At 35.7% G+C, this 16,750-nt stretch overlaps 1 protein-coding gene across 1 annotated transcript in view; it reads right to left on the bottom strand.

Annotated features, from left to right (window-relative positions):
* DACH1 (dachshund family transcription factor 1) overlaps positions 1-16,750 on the bottom strand; it is a 358,551-nt gene that overhangs the window by 28,073 nt on the left and 313,728 nt on the right. Inside the window, exons 8-11 of the mRNA XM_042839321.1 lie at positions 11,736-11,883; positions 7,802-7,945; positions 7,272-7,340; positions 3,402-3,468 (exon numbers count right to left, since the gene is read on the bottom strand). Of these exons, the coding sequence (XP_042695255.1) occupies positions 3,446-3,468; positions 7,272-7,340; positions 7,802-7,945; positions 11,736-11,883 (384 nt within the window). The 3' untranslated portion in view covers positions 3,402-3,445. The remainder of the gene's footprint in view (positions 1-3,401; positions 3,469-7,271; positions 7,341-7,801; positions 7,946-11,735; positions 11,884-16,750) is intronic.

The raw sequence follows: 16,750 nt of genomic DNA, 5'->3' as shown, positions 1-16,750 counted from the left end.
TTCCTACTAGCAGTCCCATGCAATAATAAATGAGTAACAACAAATCCATAGCACTTACTGAGCGGCAATAAAAATGGAACAACTCATGAACAAGTGTCAATTAAACCAAAATGCAGAATTTACAAGTTGATAAATAGATAGATAGATAGAGCTATTTACATTTCTAAATCGGGTACTTTTCTTTTCTTGGGATTAATTCATTAAAACTATAGAGAACATATGATTGTTGGTTTACATGGCGAGTATGATGGATAAAAAGAAATAGACTTATATAGGCCATCATAGTCAATATCATGGGCAAAATAAATGAAAAAAAGCCTAAAAGACATTTTATTTAAATACACTGCAGAGAGAACTGTTCTCCCAAGAAAAGAAAGATATGATACTGAAAACTATTTTTTAATGATTAGCTAATTTGAAAGTAGTCTTGTACCAGAATATGTTTCCTATCAGTAATTTTTAAACAATATTAATCTTCTTTAAGTCTAAAAACAAACTCATAAAGTTGAAGATCTAGAGAAATTAGAACAACAAGCCTGGTGCAGGTGGACTTGTAAACGAAGAGAGAAAATAGAACTACAGGGAGTGACTGAGACTGGTTGGACAAATGGACAGATATCAGGCACTGGAAAACACTGTGAAAGGAAGCTAGTAACAAGAAATGGTTGGCTGACAGTAGCTGAGACCAAAGCCAGGGGACCACATGATTTGTATTCACTAGACAATAACAGGACCAGTGGTTGAAAACAGAAAGATGACAGAACGCAGTGCAACAAAGTCATGTTCAGTTTTCTGAAAAGAAGTCTCTCTGAGGCAGAAATCTTGACAAGTGTATATGGGGCATAAAGACAGACATCTGGGGATGTCTGGATCTTGCTTAAGAAGAGTATTAGGTTCAAGAAGTTAAGATATGAAGTTGGAATTACGACTGGAGAACTGGATATAAATAGAAATCTGGACAAGGATATTAGGACTGACGCGAACGCAGGCCAGAGCTTGATGGAGACACTGTTAAAAGAACTGTGTGTTGCAAGAATAATGAAAGGAAGGATGAAATGCAATTCAGGACTATCTTCATTTATCACAAAAAAGTCTGTAAAACCCTCATGTTAAAATGGTCATTCCTTAGAGCACTGTGGACTGCACATAATCATGTATTACAGCTTACTGGCCACTTTGTTTGGTTTATCACTGTGAAAGTAAAGGTTCAAGTCTTAATATATCCACAAGGTCATTAGATATCTTTTCATAATGAAACTTTTGACTCTCTAGTTTACCTGTAAAGAAGTAAACCCTAAGAAATGATCACCTGTAATACTAGGACCTTATTCAAAGCTAAGACAAAACATACAACTGTTAGGAAATTTCAAATTAAGATTTAACATATTAAAGAAATTGAGATAATCTTCCATACCTCTTCTGTAAAGCATGATGTCTAGTGACAAAAAATATTGTATATAAACCAGGTATTATTTAAAGCATGAGAATACACGTAGTACTGGAGATAAAGAAATATTGGATAGATATCCATTTATTCAACTCCATCCTCGTCCCCTAACTGAATTAGGTACTGTGCAAAATACAGTATCTAATCACATAATTAAAGATTATATCACAATGCATATACAAAGATGACAGAACAAAGATGCAGAAGACAACCTTAATTCTATCACTTCCTAATTTTGGAATGCTTGACTTTACAGTCTTGATAATAGCTTTTTCCAATAAAAGTTTTCGATCTCATAAGAAATATAATCACCTATTTAGACATGCTTTTGTCAAGATTTTTACATCAGACCCATGTACCCAAGGTTTATGGAATGACTGAAAGTTCCTTTTCAGTGCGGAAGTCCTTCAGATATCTATCTTTCAAACATTGCAAGAAAGCATCAAATATTATAATTCACTAAGATTATTACACTGATTTTACTTGTAGAAAAATAGATTAAACAAATCTCAAACCAATGCAGAAAACAATTTAGGTTAGGTTTTCAGACAAATAACTGAAGCTGTGTCTAAGCAATTGTTATTAACATTGAGGGCAGCTGCAGGGCAGCATTTTCCTATTACTTAGGCAGCAAAATGTGCCCTTTAGGTCCCTGGCATATGCAAAATTAAATCATAATTTCTTTCTCTTCATCTGTTGCCTTCATTGATTGTAAGAGTAATTTCAATAGAGGACTACGCAGTCAGTATGTGAGTTGCAGTAGCTCTCTTTCTCTGTTACTGGATCTGCTAAACATTTCCATTTCCTGACCTGTCCTTCCTGGGAGGGGGCAAGTACCTCTGTTTGCTGATGAGATGAAGAGTTTGAGAAAGGCTGTGAATGGAGGAGAACAGATGGTCCTGGAAACTTTTCTGTGCATGGCAACTGAATGGCTTTTTCACAGGAAGAGCAAGTAGTCTGAAGCCATTTAACTTTACACTTAACTGTATTCTTAATATCATCCTACAGAAGAGGTGCAGAACTAGGATAATGGTGAGAAAAACCAGACTATGTGAAAGGACTTAGTAAAAGCTAATTTTGCTAAGGGATGAAGAGAGTAAAGAGAAAGGCTGATAATCTGCTACAAAGTATATCTGCAGAGTGTAAGGACTTCATGTATAAAATTTGATTGATGGACAAAGGGAACTTTGGAAAGGACTAGAGAAGAGTCCATAGAAAGGGAAAAACTGAAATACTGGAATAGACAGGAGAACTTCAGAGAATACACAAAATGCAAAAGATCTCCTGAGATATCTGGGAAAAAAAAAACGCTGACAATAATAAGTGTGAGAATTCATGGGAACTGAGCAGGGTAAGAAATGGCTGTTAGCAGAGAATGAGGGATCTGGCTTTAGAAAAAGCTGGACTGAGAGTATGAAGAATTTGGGAAAGAAAGCAGAAAAGCCATTGGATGAAGCACTCCCTAGAAAATAGGAAATGAAGAAGATAAGCAAGACAACAATCTGAGACAGAGAACCTGGTTAAGCTTTCTGTTCTTATCAGAACAGTTTTGGGAAGAAAGCACTAAAATGGAAGAATTTGGAAAAAAATGTGAAAGAGACACCACACTGAAGAAATCATCAGAGCGGAAGACAGTGTAAAGCAGAACTTTTTTAGATGAGTTTAGACAATACGTAAAGAGAGCTGTGATTAAATAGAACAAAGATTACAAATGTATAGGATCTGTGAGGGAAATCATTAGGACATGGAAAAATGAATGTGGAATTTATACAGGAAAAGAAAAAAAATAACGTCGGCAAACAAATACACAATAGGTAAGGGGATGGGGAAGAAAAGAATCAGTGGAAAAAAAAAGGAAAAGTAAGAGCAGCAGTAAATGTCATTGTTCTAAGTGCTTAGTAAGAGGTCTGTTAACAAACAGTATATAAAAGTAAACATTATCTTTGTATGGTACCTTTTTGTGTGGGATGAGGGGATCTTGGGAAACCGGATTGGGAGCTAGGCATAGGCATCTAGTGAACCTACAATATGTATGGAGAAGAGGATAATCTGCTTTATTATAAATTTAAACAAAAGCAAGAAAGAAAACATTTAAAACTAGTGTCTAAACCAGTTCGTAATAACTTAGTATCTGCATCTGTTAAAATATCTACGTATATTTGAGACTCACATTTGAGTTATTTATTATGATTACTTCTCAGTATTTCATGGATAGTCCAGCAAGATGTTGGCTATCCAATATTTAAAAAATAAATCAAAACAAAACAAAACCTAGAAAAAAACTATAATATCTGTTATTGGTTCTTTCCACAGACTCATTTTCAAGCTCCTTTTTCTGAATATCTTTCCCATTTACAAGGCTTTATATGAACTAAAAGTGAATTTGAACACATTGAAAGGTGCTACAGGAGGAAAAATAGAACATACCCCATTTATTGATAAATGCAATTACCTTTTACACTTAAATTAGTCCTACTCCTTGCAAACAAAAGTGACCATTACAATATTAACATTAAACATAGATCCAAAATCAAGAAGAATCCTTTTATTTACAATAAAGAGTAGATAAAATCTTTGTTTTAAAATACTGTCGTCTTTGCCTAGTACTTTCTTAAATGCTGAAATTATACTTGATATTTCAATTATTTTACATCCCCACAGAACACTGCAGCTATATTTTCTTGCTTAGTTATAGAATTGCATAGCATGCTTAATACAATAAATTTAAAAAAATGTACTATGATTATGTATAAAGCTGTTGTTACCCCAGATATGCTTTGATACAGGAAGATATAAACACAGATATTTTAGAGGAATATGAAAGGCATAAATACTTCCCTAGTAAGCATATTTTTCCAGAACCTGAAAGCATGAATGAAATATTACATTCTTTATTAGAGAATATACTACATATTCTATAGAATAATTCTTCTCTTGCACATACAGAAGTACAGTAAATATCATTATTATGTAAAATGTACAGAAGTAACTGAAATTTTCAAAAATTGGAAGGACATACTCGTTGTTATCCCTGTGAGAGTTAAAAAAAATTTCACCCACTGGAAGAAAGATTTTGTACAGTTTTGCATCTAAATTCTCCAAAGAGTCCACCTGTAGTGAGCATGCTTTTTCCTGGTGCTGAATGAAGTTCCTTCACTGAAACTATCCTTGTTTCTGCAAACTATTGTTCTGCTGAATATTGAAATAACAACAGAGAAATTGCTTTCCTTTTCTCTCAATTCTTGTCTTGTGCTGATACTAAGGAAGAGCTTGATGGGGAGGCAGTAGAAACTGAGAATAAATTCTGAAAGACTTGTACCAAACAGAAAAGGCTGTTAACAGGGAATGTTAATAGAGTGCAGACTCTAAAAACCATTGGACAAAGGAGGAAGGCAACTAAAAGGGTCACATACAGGAGAAAGATTTTGCAGTAGAAGAAATAATTAGGGTGGCATGAAACTTAGGTCAGAAGAGAACAATGGAAGAATGGGTTCCTAGGGAATGGAAAATTAGTGGAGGGGGGAGAAGAAGTGTTGAGACAGGACAGTGAGAACAGCCACTGACAAAAGCTGAAATTAGAATAAGAAAGAAACAAGGTGGAACTGGGACATGGATGTAAAGGAGTAACAAGGACACATGCTACAGGGCACACAGAGAAAAGGGAAAGGGAATCCTCTTTCCTGTAGTGGAACTGAATACAAAGAGTCCTAACACTTAGCATTACTCATCTGTTAGTAACTATTTCAGAAACTCACTCCACAAAAAAATTGATCCACAAAGACAATAAACTTCCGCACTTACAAACTGTGTTGTAAATCTACATGTTACACAATTCCCAGTGGTAGACCTAGATGTTCCAAAATCTGATATGATGATTAAACTGAATATATTGGGGGGGGGGGGGGGAATAAAAAATAATAATAATAAAAAACAACACCAAAAAAACCCCCAACATTATTTAAAGTCTATGTTAAGATGGAATAGCAGAGACAGGAAATGTCAAAACTAAGGTTGCCTTTGCAATATGATCCAATACCATGACCATCATGGTTTAGACTTTAAAAAAAACAACCATCAGTGTTATTTTGTGAGGTTTATTATTTTTTTCCTGATAACATCTTGGACAGATGAGTCAAGGAGAAGTCATTATTATTGCGAATGTTGTCTCTAAGACCTTGGTTTTATTTGTTGCGGACATGTAAATGTACAAAATGAGGATAAGCAGAAAAACATAAATGCTGTTCCTATGTAGCCTGGGATAAATCCTTTAGAATACACACTTCCAAAATACTTTGTAATTATGTGTTCTCATCTTCTGAATATCTCAGCTCATAAAGGAAACTGGATTTAATGGGAAAAGTGATTTGAACACGGTGAACACATAAAACAATCTGTCACCTCAGCCTTCCTGTGACTCTGATTCCCAGGTATAAAATGGGAATACTGCAAACTTTGCTTCCTTGCAGGAATGGTCAGAAGATAAATAAATTAGTGTTGGCAAGGAACTCAGTTACTTCAGTGTAATAGAATAGCCTCCAAAGAAATTTCTCCAAAGAAATTTCTCCAAAGAAAAGTTTGTCTGTGCACCAAAGAAAATAACAAATGTATGGTTTATAGCAAATGAGCATGTTGATTGGATTCTTACTAGAATGACGTATCAAATGGTTCTTTGAGTTAGGCACAGTCTGTGCGAGGAGAAACAGGATTCTCAAACAATGTCACAATCTGTACCTACTTCCCAGTAGGTACAACATTCAAACTGGCATATTTCAACTTCTGAGCTACTATCTTTGTAGGCAGAACATGCAATTTAAATCTAAATGTTTTTGTTTGTCCCACAGAAGAACTTATTGCCTCTTTTTATTTTTTGCATATGCTTATTACCTTCAAAGACTGACATCTTTTTCTGTTGTTATGGTCTCCTTGTGGCACACTAGTAACAGCTCTTCAGGAGTCAGTAAAAGTGATTAAATAACATACAGATTATGTCAAATGATACTGTTCAGATGATTGACTTCAAAATGCAAAGTAAAGGCAATTGAGTGTGATTACTGGTGCTAACCATTTTAGGCTTCCCTTTGTAAAAAAGCATGTTCATTTACAACTGAAAACAAATGCTGTTTCTGCTGTTTAGTATTCATGTAGGTAGAATTAGATTGTTGACTAGAGAGGATATTATAACACAAATGCTATCTTAAAAATTTGTTACTAATATCTTGGTGCTTGCAGTATATATACATTCAGATTCACAGGGAAAGTAATAAGGCTCTCTTTAGTATTTCATGTACAAATTTACTCAGCAGATTTGCTTTATTAAACTGTAAATAGTGGGATGTGGTAAATGAAAAATCCAGGAAGTGAATAAACAGTTTATTCACCATTAATGCTTACTGAAACACACCTTTCATTAACTGCCACTGAATATTAGCTATGAAATTCTCATCTTGCCTTGAATGTTACCCATTAGCTATTTGTACAGTTGAAAGGCTAACATGGTTTTAAATCAGCCTTTAAAATAGTTATCCTAAATGTAACTATATATATTCACAAAAACTGCATTTAGCATGTTTGAGATTCAAGCCTATACTGCTTCAAATTCTTCTTCTTTAATTGTACAAGATAAACAGAAATGACCTATTAATTTAAAGAAAATCTACCACCACCGAATGTATGCTCTCCTATAAACAAGCAAGATGAACTTGACCTTGTTTGAACTTGTTTTGATGTGGCCCAGATGGTAAGCTACATGCTTGAATAGCAGTCTAAAGCTGAGGAAAAACTCATATACCAAGATCTAGATTTATAGCCTTTTGCAAATTCTTACCTTGTATTGTCCTTTCAGCATCTGTTCTGCCCCCACTGCGGTCAGCTTCTATCTCTGGGGTCAGAGAGTCTAGAAGCATAGAAAGGTAAGACTGACACATATTTCATTTGATTCTTATAGCCCTTTTTACAACCTGTTACTCTAAAGCTGAATTACAATACAATCAACCTTTGTCAGCTTTTTTTTTTAACGTTGAACAATGACTAGAGGCCAGGACAATTTTTTGTTAGACGAGTGAGATTAATGAGCAATAGATTTTTCAAGCATAAAGGTAGGAAGAAAAAGAAGAAGGAAAAAAAATGACTTCTCAAGCTAATAATATAAAATAGTCCCAGTTGGGATATTCTCTCCAGTAAATTTATTTGCACATGCTATATAAAGTAACAAAAGAAAAAAGAGAGGGACATCACTTGAACAAAGGAGAGAGATTTTCCTTTTTTTCCCCCCATGTTATAAATTTCATACTAACAAGATTCTTTAGACACTTAAATTGAAAATTAATGACACAGAAGGAAAAGCTCGCTTCTTACCATTTAGGACCCTGAGACTATCTGTTGAAGCTGCTTGTTTCAGTGTCTGTTCTGCTTGCTCCCGTCGTTTAGTCTCAAATTCAAGTGCTTCCTGCAATTTCCTCTTTGCCTTCTTTTCCTTCTTTAACCTTTTCTGAATTATTGCTAGAAGGAAGAAAATCAGTATACTCAAATTCAGATCTGGAACTTGGCCACACAATTACGTATTAAGAGTTCCAAGAAAGAATACAACTGTAACAGTTCATATAAATTGTGTAATTACACACTATCTATTTAAACTACCTGAAATTTGCTGGATTTACAAATAGATATGTAAAGAGCTACTGCTCTATACCATGCTGTATCTTTTAATAAACAGATGAGGATTTGTGAAAATGTAAGATGGAAAATCTTGGAACTCAATCCAAACCCTTTATATTAGAAACAACTGGACAGTGCCAGATCCCCAAGCCAACTAATTAGTACTTTGCTTTCTCAAATGCAAGGGAAAATATTAGGAAAGTAACAAAAATTCAGTGCAGAAAACCTTACTTAATAAATGTTCTCCCTGCTTCTTGTTCACATTCTATAAAGAAAATGGTTGCAGGAACAGGATATAAATGATTCATGCAAGATAGGTTTTAAAGAAAATCCATCATGATTTTCTTTTTTATGTTACCGGACGGTTGCTTCCCAATTACAACTAAAATAAAACTTCTATGTTCCCTGACTGAAGGAACATATCACAGATTATGTCCTCAGTGGAACAGAGTAATGTGAACTTTTTTTTTCTTTTTTCCTACTCCATGAAAGTGGAAGTGATCCTCTAAAGAAATCATACAAAGTTGTAGAGCACATCCTTATTTACCCAACCAAACTCCAACTCTTTTTTCATTCAGGGTTTTCATAGACATGCATGTAAGATCTTTCTGGTTAATCCTTTCCTAGAGAATCTGTCATTTTTACACTAACTATAGAAGTACCATTACCAAAACCAGATACTAGGTGATACTAGGCTTGATTATTACTTCTCCAAAGTAACCATTTGTATCTGGTTTAGGAAGAAATGCTGGAGAGGTTAAAAATACATGTCCACCAGCTCACACTCCCCATTTTCAATAGTCACAGCTGCAACTTTCACAGAATACAAATCATGAAATTTTTAAAGGGATCCATCATGATTATTTCTATTTAATGTATATGCTAAGAGAAAGCGCTTTTTGAGTAGTCTTAGATTTTTTTTCTGTGTTGCCATACAGAACTGTTTAGACACAAAATGTATATTAGCACAAACCCTGTAGAGAGAACAGCTACATCATTAACGTGTAAGATTTTGGAATTCTGACCCTTCCTCATTTTGTACAGTAAAACTACTTTTCAGGCATATTGTCTTATTCTATGAAAAAACAGCTAGTATCTATACAAAGGCTAAACTAAATACATTTTGAATCATTGCACCATTTTAATGTTTTCATTATAAGTACTTTGAAAGCAATCTCAATAAATGAGAAGGAAACATATGTTGCTTTCTGAATTAAAATGTCATCATGGCTGACACATTGTAGATGTGACTACAGCAGTCAGAGCCAGAATTAGCAAGCCCTTACTGTGTAGCTGCTCACAGAACAGAGATTATCCTACTTTCACTGGTTGATGAGACACATCCTACAGCCTTAGGAACCACTAATTGGGATATTTACAAAGAAGGAAGGAAACAATACACTAAATAAGCAGACTGTAGAACATACACTAGCAGCGGAAAGATGTTTGACTTGTGTTAACATGACTAGCAAGGTAGACACTGATACTGGTTGCCTAATGCTGAAGATTCCATTTACCTAATAGGCTTTGACCTGTGTATGACAGTGTGCATATATTTCTGTGCTGCAGCTTTTTAAGGGTATTTCAGTCTTTTTTTTTTTTTTTTATAGAATGTTTCTCAGTAGGGATGTGGTACACTTCTCCCATCTCGCTCATGCCTCTATTAAGATGTGAGATTTCCTTTCAGACATGACATTTGCCATTGGAAAACTGATGTCAACTAAAACTAATGTAAGGCAAAGCCTCCTATGTATTTTTCCATCTTTAATTGAAGAACAAATTCTCAAAATAATTACAACGTCTTATTTTTTCTCTCCTACTTGGCTTTCTTCATCGTAAGGAATAATATGTTATTTTTATTTTATTTTGTACAGAAGCATCCACTAGTGGAGAAAGCCATCCTCATTACATTTACTTTACTGCATTACACTATTAAGTGCTCAGATCCATTCCTCTTTGATTTGACTCTTTTACCAGTGCAGTATCGTCATACAAAGATATAAAAGAAGCAGATAATGCATAGTGCAGAAAATAACGCTGTCAATTATTTCACTATCCTAAGCAAAGTAAAGGACTATCACATGCTCTTTCTTGAAATGCATATTGCCTAATTTTACTCGTTGAAAGTATATGTGTCTAGTCCAGCTTAGTCAGTGATATTACTTTCAGTGCTAACAGGAAGAGAAAGAGGTATTCATAGTGTAATTGACCTCACCAACTTGTCTCAGGATGTAGGAATTGCTTTATTGAAAGGAATGGAATTTATGTTGCATAAGCATAACATATATGTTGCAAGCATAATATATTATGCTTGAACAACGTGCTTAATTTCTACACGGCAAAACTCAAAGTCAGATGAGTCCCCACCTATACCTTTTCTGTTGTGCGTATTACTGCCTAACTCTGAAAAAGGGATGCATGATTGAAGGATTATGAGACAGAGCTAGACGAGGATGAGAAGAAATGAACCATTTTAGAAAACTTCCTAAAAAGTGTAACTATTCCAATTGTACTGAGCAAAATAGGTCATTTGTGGACAAAGTTATAATTCACTACACAGTTTTGATAATTGTTTTTCTTGTAAGTTTAAAAAGGAAAATTAACAATGTCCTGCCTTTTAAAGGGTCAAGGCATGAAATAGGATTACACTGCTTACTTACAGGTAGAATGTTAGTCAAAGGAATAATGATACTGGTTGTAAATCCAAGAGTTCTTGGGGTTCCTTTTTTAGATGATTTACAGAAAGCTAAGCTGGACAAGAAAAGTATTATAACTTTAGCCCTGCAAAAATACTTATCTGCCATGCCTGCCATTTGTGTTAAGCAGCAAGTTAAACCCATAGGTTGTCTGGACGTTGCAATGTAATTAGACACTTTTAAAGAACAAGACACGTATATAGTGAAAAGGAGAGCTATAAGGCAAGATGCAAACATGTATAGCATGCAAATAGTTAACAGTGAACTGCCCTAACTTCACCATCAATGTTTTAGAATGGTGTCCTATATCTTAATTTTATATAAATAAATAAATATATATATATGTATATATATACACACATTAAATCATTAAGAAATTTATATGCTTTACACTGGGATCTTTCTCAAGGAGAACCTTAGCTGCTCCTTCTATAAACATGTTTGACCTACTGCATTATACAATGCTTACATATTACTATTAACTTCATATTTTATTACATACAGATTGCCTAAATATGCAGTATATGACTCTTACCACATAAGAACAGAGATGAATTCATAACACCTCAAAGAGACTAAAATTTGATAAAGTTGTGTTTGCTTTAAGTAGCAATCCTTTTTCATAATGGTCGCAACCTGCCGAAGTCCATAACTGCACCTTCTGTGTTTACATTTGCACTGTGTATTACTGATATGTTGTAATAAGTCATATTCAAGACAAACACAGAAAAAAAAAGGAAGGTGTCTGTACTAAATTTCATGCAGATCCTATGCAAAATTATGATCAGGTAGACTGCGAAACTTCCTGTATTGCAGTCAGCTTGTACATAACATAAATACTGGAGAAAGGTTTTGATGAAACACAAATGCTTGAAAAAAAATTAGGTTTATTAAGGAAAAAAAACTACAAGATATTTATGTTTGCTTTATTAAGATACCTCTATTTTTCTGCTCCACAGCCAACTGTTTCTCAAGTGTTTCCCTCAGCTCTCGTTCCCTGAAGAGCTCCATCTTCAGCTCTGTCTTTTCCAGTTGGACTTGTTTCTCTTGAGCTCTGGCATTGTCTATAGCAACCTTTAGTAGACCCTGTTAGAAAACAAAACAAACAAAAAAAAGCAATGTTTGAGGAATATTACAACAGATGACATAATAAATAATTTCTATTATTTATCTCTGATTAGTCTCATGAGATTTTACAAATGAAATAATCTTTTTACTGGTTCGAAGTTTCCTGGTTATCAAGAGCAAAATCTAACTCTTTTGTTAGACTCTAAATCTAAGAGTCAAGTTTTCACAGAAGATGCAAGCTGATCTTCAAATACGTGTAAAACTAATATGAAAAAGTTATAGGGATAGGTTTATTCTTCATGGAAGATAAAAGATAACAAGCCTATACAAGCCACTTGCCAGTTAAAACAAAAAGAGCTGTCCTACTGACAGCGAATTGTCAGTCTCATTATTTATCAACTGAAGAATGGCAAATTTAGTCTCCAGTACAATTCCTTATTGTTGTTCATTATTACTACATTCCATATTGTTTCTGAGGAAGATTAAGTTGTTGAGATGTTAAGCAGAGGACACTCACAAAGCAGAAAGATCTTTCTGCCTTAAAAAGTACGTTACTGATTTTGTGCAAGTTATCTCACAACAGACGGCAAAACACAACGATCTCTTAATTTCTTGAGTTAGTATGTTGGAAAAAAAATCTACATTTTTGTGGTTATTGCATCAGGAAATAATAACTTGTTTTCTTTTTTTTCTTGAGAATTTTAATCTACAGTTCCTCCTTTTTGCAAGGAAACAGACAGATCTTGGCATATCTAATAGCTAGATAATTAGGACACTGATATAAACTACAAAAAGAGGAGGGGAAATAGGGTTGAAAGAAAGAAAGATAGAAAGAGAAAATAACTCCATATTCCAGAATTCTGGCCATCAGGGTCTTGGCTCTACACTTTTATCTCTTCCACTTGAAGCTATCATAATATAGCAGATAATTAAGCATAGCTAGGCATATATGAACCTGCATGGATATGAACCTAACTCTTCCATATCCTAGACAGGTCTCCTGACAACCACAGATCCATAGATAGAACCATAGATTATTATTTTGACCCAAGAGGGATGTGCTGATATGAAGCAAAACAATGCCAACAAGACAGACTGAAGAAGTTGCTGGTAGTTATTTTAGGAAAGTTAAAAGATCAAAAGTTCAGAATCAAGACCCAGTTTCAGAGCTGCATACTACAGACACAAAATTATGTTCGCCAACTCACCATTTAAGCACATTTCCTTAATTAAATTCTGAGTTTCAAGTTTTTTTTCACGATTTTTTTAAAAATATCTCCCAAAAGAACAGGCCAGCACTACGATACTTGAAAATGGAAAAAAGCACTTTCTTGAGTGTTAGTATGTACCTTTCTCTTGCTGGCCTTCCTAATGTCAGTGCCTACCATTGAAATTTGTGTCCTTCCACTTCTTCTTTTAAATCTGTTCTTCAGAGTTCATTATTTTCATTATTCCTCATCCTCACTCTTAACTAAATTGTTGCCACAAGTGTTGTTACACTAAGAATTTAATTCTTGCAGTTTTATTATATTTCAATGTATTAAAGTCCACAGCAACTGAAATAAATCAAACTTTCCAACATCAAGGAACACATGGTCACTTTAATGATGCACACTACAGAAGAATAAGATCACATTTGAAAATATCAAACAACAGTAACTCAAAAAAATGTGCTTATAAATATGATTACTGTTTTAGCAGTTTTCTTTAAAAGAAAAAAACAACTAAAACACAAAGATATTTTGTGTTGACCGTTAAACTTAGATGACTTCTAAAGAAAATCATGTAAAGCTAAATACAAAGCTCCAAAGACAAATGCAAAGTAAAATAGATTTTTTTAATATTATCATTCACTTGAAATCCCCCTTTATGAATCATAGAATCCTTAGAGTTGGAAGAGACCTCTAAAGGCCATCTATTCCAATTCCCCTGCAATGAACAGGGACATCACAGCTAGATCAGCTTGCCCAGGGCATTATCCAGTCTTGCCTTGAATGTCTCCAGGGATGGGGCATCAATCACATATCTGGGCAACACATTCCAGTGCCTCATCATCCTCACTGTAAAAGACTTCTTCCTTATATCCAACTTAAATCTACTCTCTTTAAACTTGAAATCATTGCTACTTGTTCTATTACCACAGACCCTGCTAAAAAGTCTGTCCCCTTCTTTTCTGTTGCTCCCCTTTAGAGACTGACAAGCTGCTATTATGTCACCTTGGAGCCTTCTCCAGGCTGAACAGCCCCAGCTCTCTTAGCCTATCCTCATAGGAGAGGCGTTCCGTTCCTTGGTTCATTTCTGTGGCCCTTCCCTGGACACAATCCAACAAGTCTATCATCATAGAATCATTATAGAACGGCCTGGGATGAAAAGGACCACAATGACCACCCAGTTTCAACCCCTCTGCTGCGTTTAGGGTTGCCAACCACTAGACCAGGCTGCCCAGAGCCACATCCAGCCTGGCCTGGAATGCCTCCAGGGATGGGGCATCCACAACCTCCTTGGGCAACCTGTTCCAGTGCGTCACCACCCTCTGTGTGAATAACTTCCTCCTAATATTTAACCTAAATCTCTCCTGACTCAGTTTAAGACCATTCCCCCATGTCCTATCACTGTCGACTCTTGTAAACAGCCATTCCCCTTCTTAAGCTCCCCTTCTTATAAGCTCCCTTCAAGTATTGGATGGCTACAGTGAGGTCTCCCTGGAGCTTCTCTTCTCCAAGCTGAACAAGCCCAGTTCACTCAACCTTTCCTCATAGGAGAGATGCTCCAGCCCTTTGATCGTTTTAGTGGCCCTCCTCTGGACCCGCTCCATGAGCTCTACGTCCTTCTTGTGCTGGGGGCCCCAGGCCTGGACGCAGTACTCCAGATGGGGCCTCATAAGAGCTGAGTAGAGGGGGACAATCACCTCCCTTTCCCTGCTGGCCACCCCTTTTTTAATGCAGCCCAGAACACAGTTGGCCTTCTGGGCTGCAGGTGCACACTGCAATGTCTATGTCTCTCCTGTACTGAGAACTCCACATCTCGATGCAGTACTCCAGGTGAGGCCTCACCAGAACAGAGGGGCAGGATAACGCCCCTCAATCTGCTGGCCATACTTCTTCGGATGAAGCCCAGGATATGGTTGGTGTTCCAGGCTGTGAGGGCACATTGCAGGCTCATGTCCAGGTTCCCATTTACCAGTACATCCATTTTTTTTTTCAGCTGGGCTGCAATCAATCCTTTCATCCCCAGCTTGTATCGGTAATGGGGCTTGCCTCAACACAGGGGCAGGACCTCGTGTCTGGATTTGTTGAACCCCATGAGGTTCACCTGGGCCCACTGCTCAAGTCTGTCTAGGTCCCTCTGGATGGCATCCCATCCCTCTGGTGCACTGACCCCAACCCACAGCTTGATGTCATCAGCAAAACTGCTGAGGGAGATTCATATAGGAATTATTGTCTCAATACCTGCCTCTAGTTTATGTTGGAAGTCTAGAGTATTTTAATCTCCTCCAATTCATCTTACTAGGACACATGATACATCCAAATCATGAATAAAAAAAAAGCGGATAAAGAGAAATTATGCAAAGAATACTTGTAGATTATAAGCATATTGTCAAATAATTTCAAAGATTCAAATACCTTTCCCAAATTCTTGCCATCCATCTTATTTAACCATAAAGGCAAGCTTCTAAAACAACTGCCATCTTTACTCAGTTCAACTATATTCATGTACATGTTTCTTCTTCATCAGGAATAAACAATTAGTAACAAATGAAAGAGATCTTTACGTCAAGTGCCCTTTTAGATCACCCCAATTAAAACTTTAGTTTAGCTGTATTTTAATGCTAAGATACCAAATTCTAATTTTCTGCTCTGATTGCTCGTTGACTTATCTTTGAAAGATGCACTCTTAGTGCAAAGTCTAGAGATCATTTAGCAAGATGCCAATGTTGGCACCACTTAATGTGTTGATTGGTTGTATTATCAGTAGCAGTTTAAAATAAATTACTGTTAAACTATTATTGTCCTTGGCTAACAAATATTTTTGTGTTTTTAAATATCCATGAATGAACATGGAGAATAATTCTAGTGTAACACAGAAGTGTAATTTTATATTAAAATCGCTGCATAGTATGAAGCTGCTAAAAGCATATTACATTTTCTATTGAATTTCTGCACCACACTTCCTCCTTCAACCTCTCATTTTTTTAAACCCTCTGCTAACGTAGCTAATGGTAATACATTACCTATTGCTGCTGATTATGTCTGAAAAATATTAGCTTTTTGGAGCCAAGACACACTAGGGACTACTTATAAGCTACACAAAATTAAGTTTCATTTTTAGAAGTTAAATCAGTGCACATCAGTAGGCGTCCAATGTAGAAAAAAATCTTCACTAGAGCCAAACTGATGCATATGCAAAAGTACTGTTGCTGCCAATGACATCTCTAATGCAAAAATACTGGAAACATTCAGTATCTCTTCAGTATTCGATGAAGAAGGGCTGAGAAAATCAACTAAAAAGTACAGCAACTCAAAATTATCAGTGCCCTCTGGAACAGGAATAGCAATTTCAGAGTTGCACAAAATTCTATTAATTCTCCCAGTGGATCATCTGTAAAAGATTATACAAAATACAGTATGTCCAACTTGTATTTGCTATGGCTAATCCTCTAACCTGATATTAAATCAATATGCTGCCAATGACAATGGGAAATGCAGTGCAACACAGGACATTAACAAAAGAAAAATATTTCCCTTTAGGGAAGGTCAGATGTTATGGAGGCTGGATAATGATAATTGTAGTGAACATCCTCAGGTTCCAGATTTGTTTTTAATACAGTATGGCTCTATCAGGAGCAGGGCTTTTAACATGGCATGCCAATCCTCCTGTATGTGTC

Source organism: Centrocercus urophasianus, unplaced genomic scaffold (genome assembly GCF_019232065.1).
Source record: "Centrocercus urophasianus isolate 14NV4802_14NV808 unplaced genomic scaffold, USGS_Curo_1.0 seq_9, whole genome shotgun sequence".
In the NCBI taxonomy this organism is placed as follows: domain Eukaryota; kingdom Metazoa; phylum Chordata; class Aves; order Galliformes; family Phasianidae; genus Centrocercus; species Centrocercus urophasianus.
This window is presented reverse-complemented; position numbering and strand designations above follow the sequence as displayed.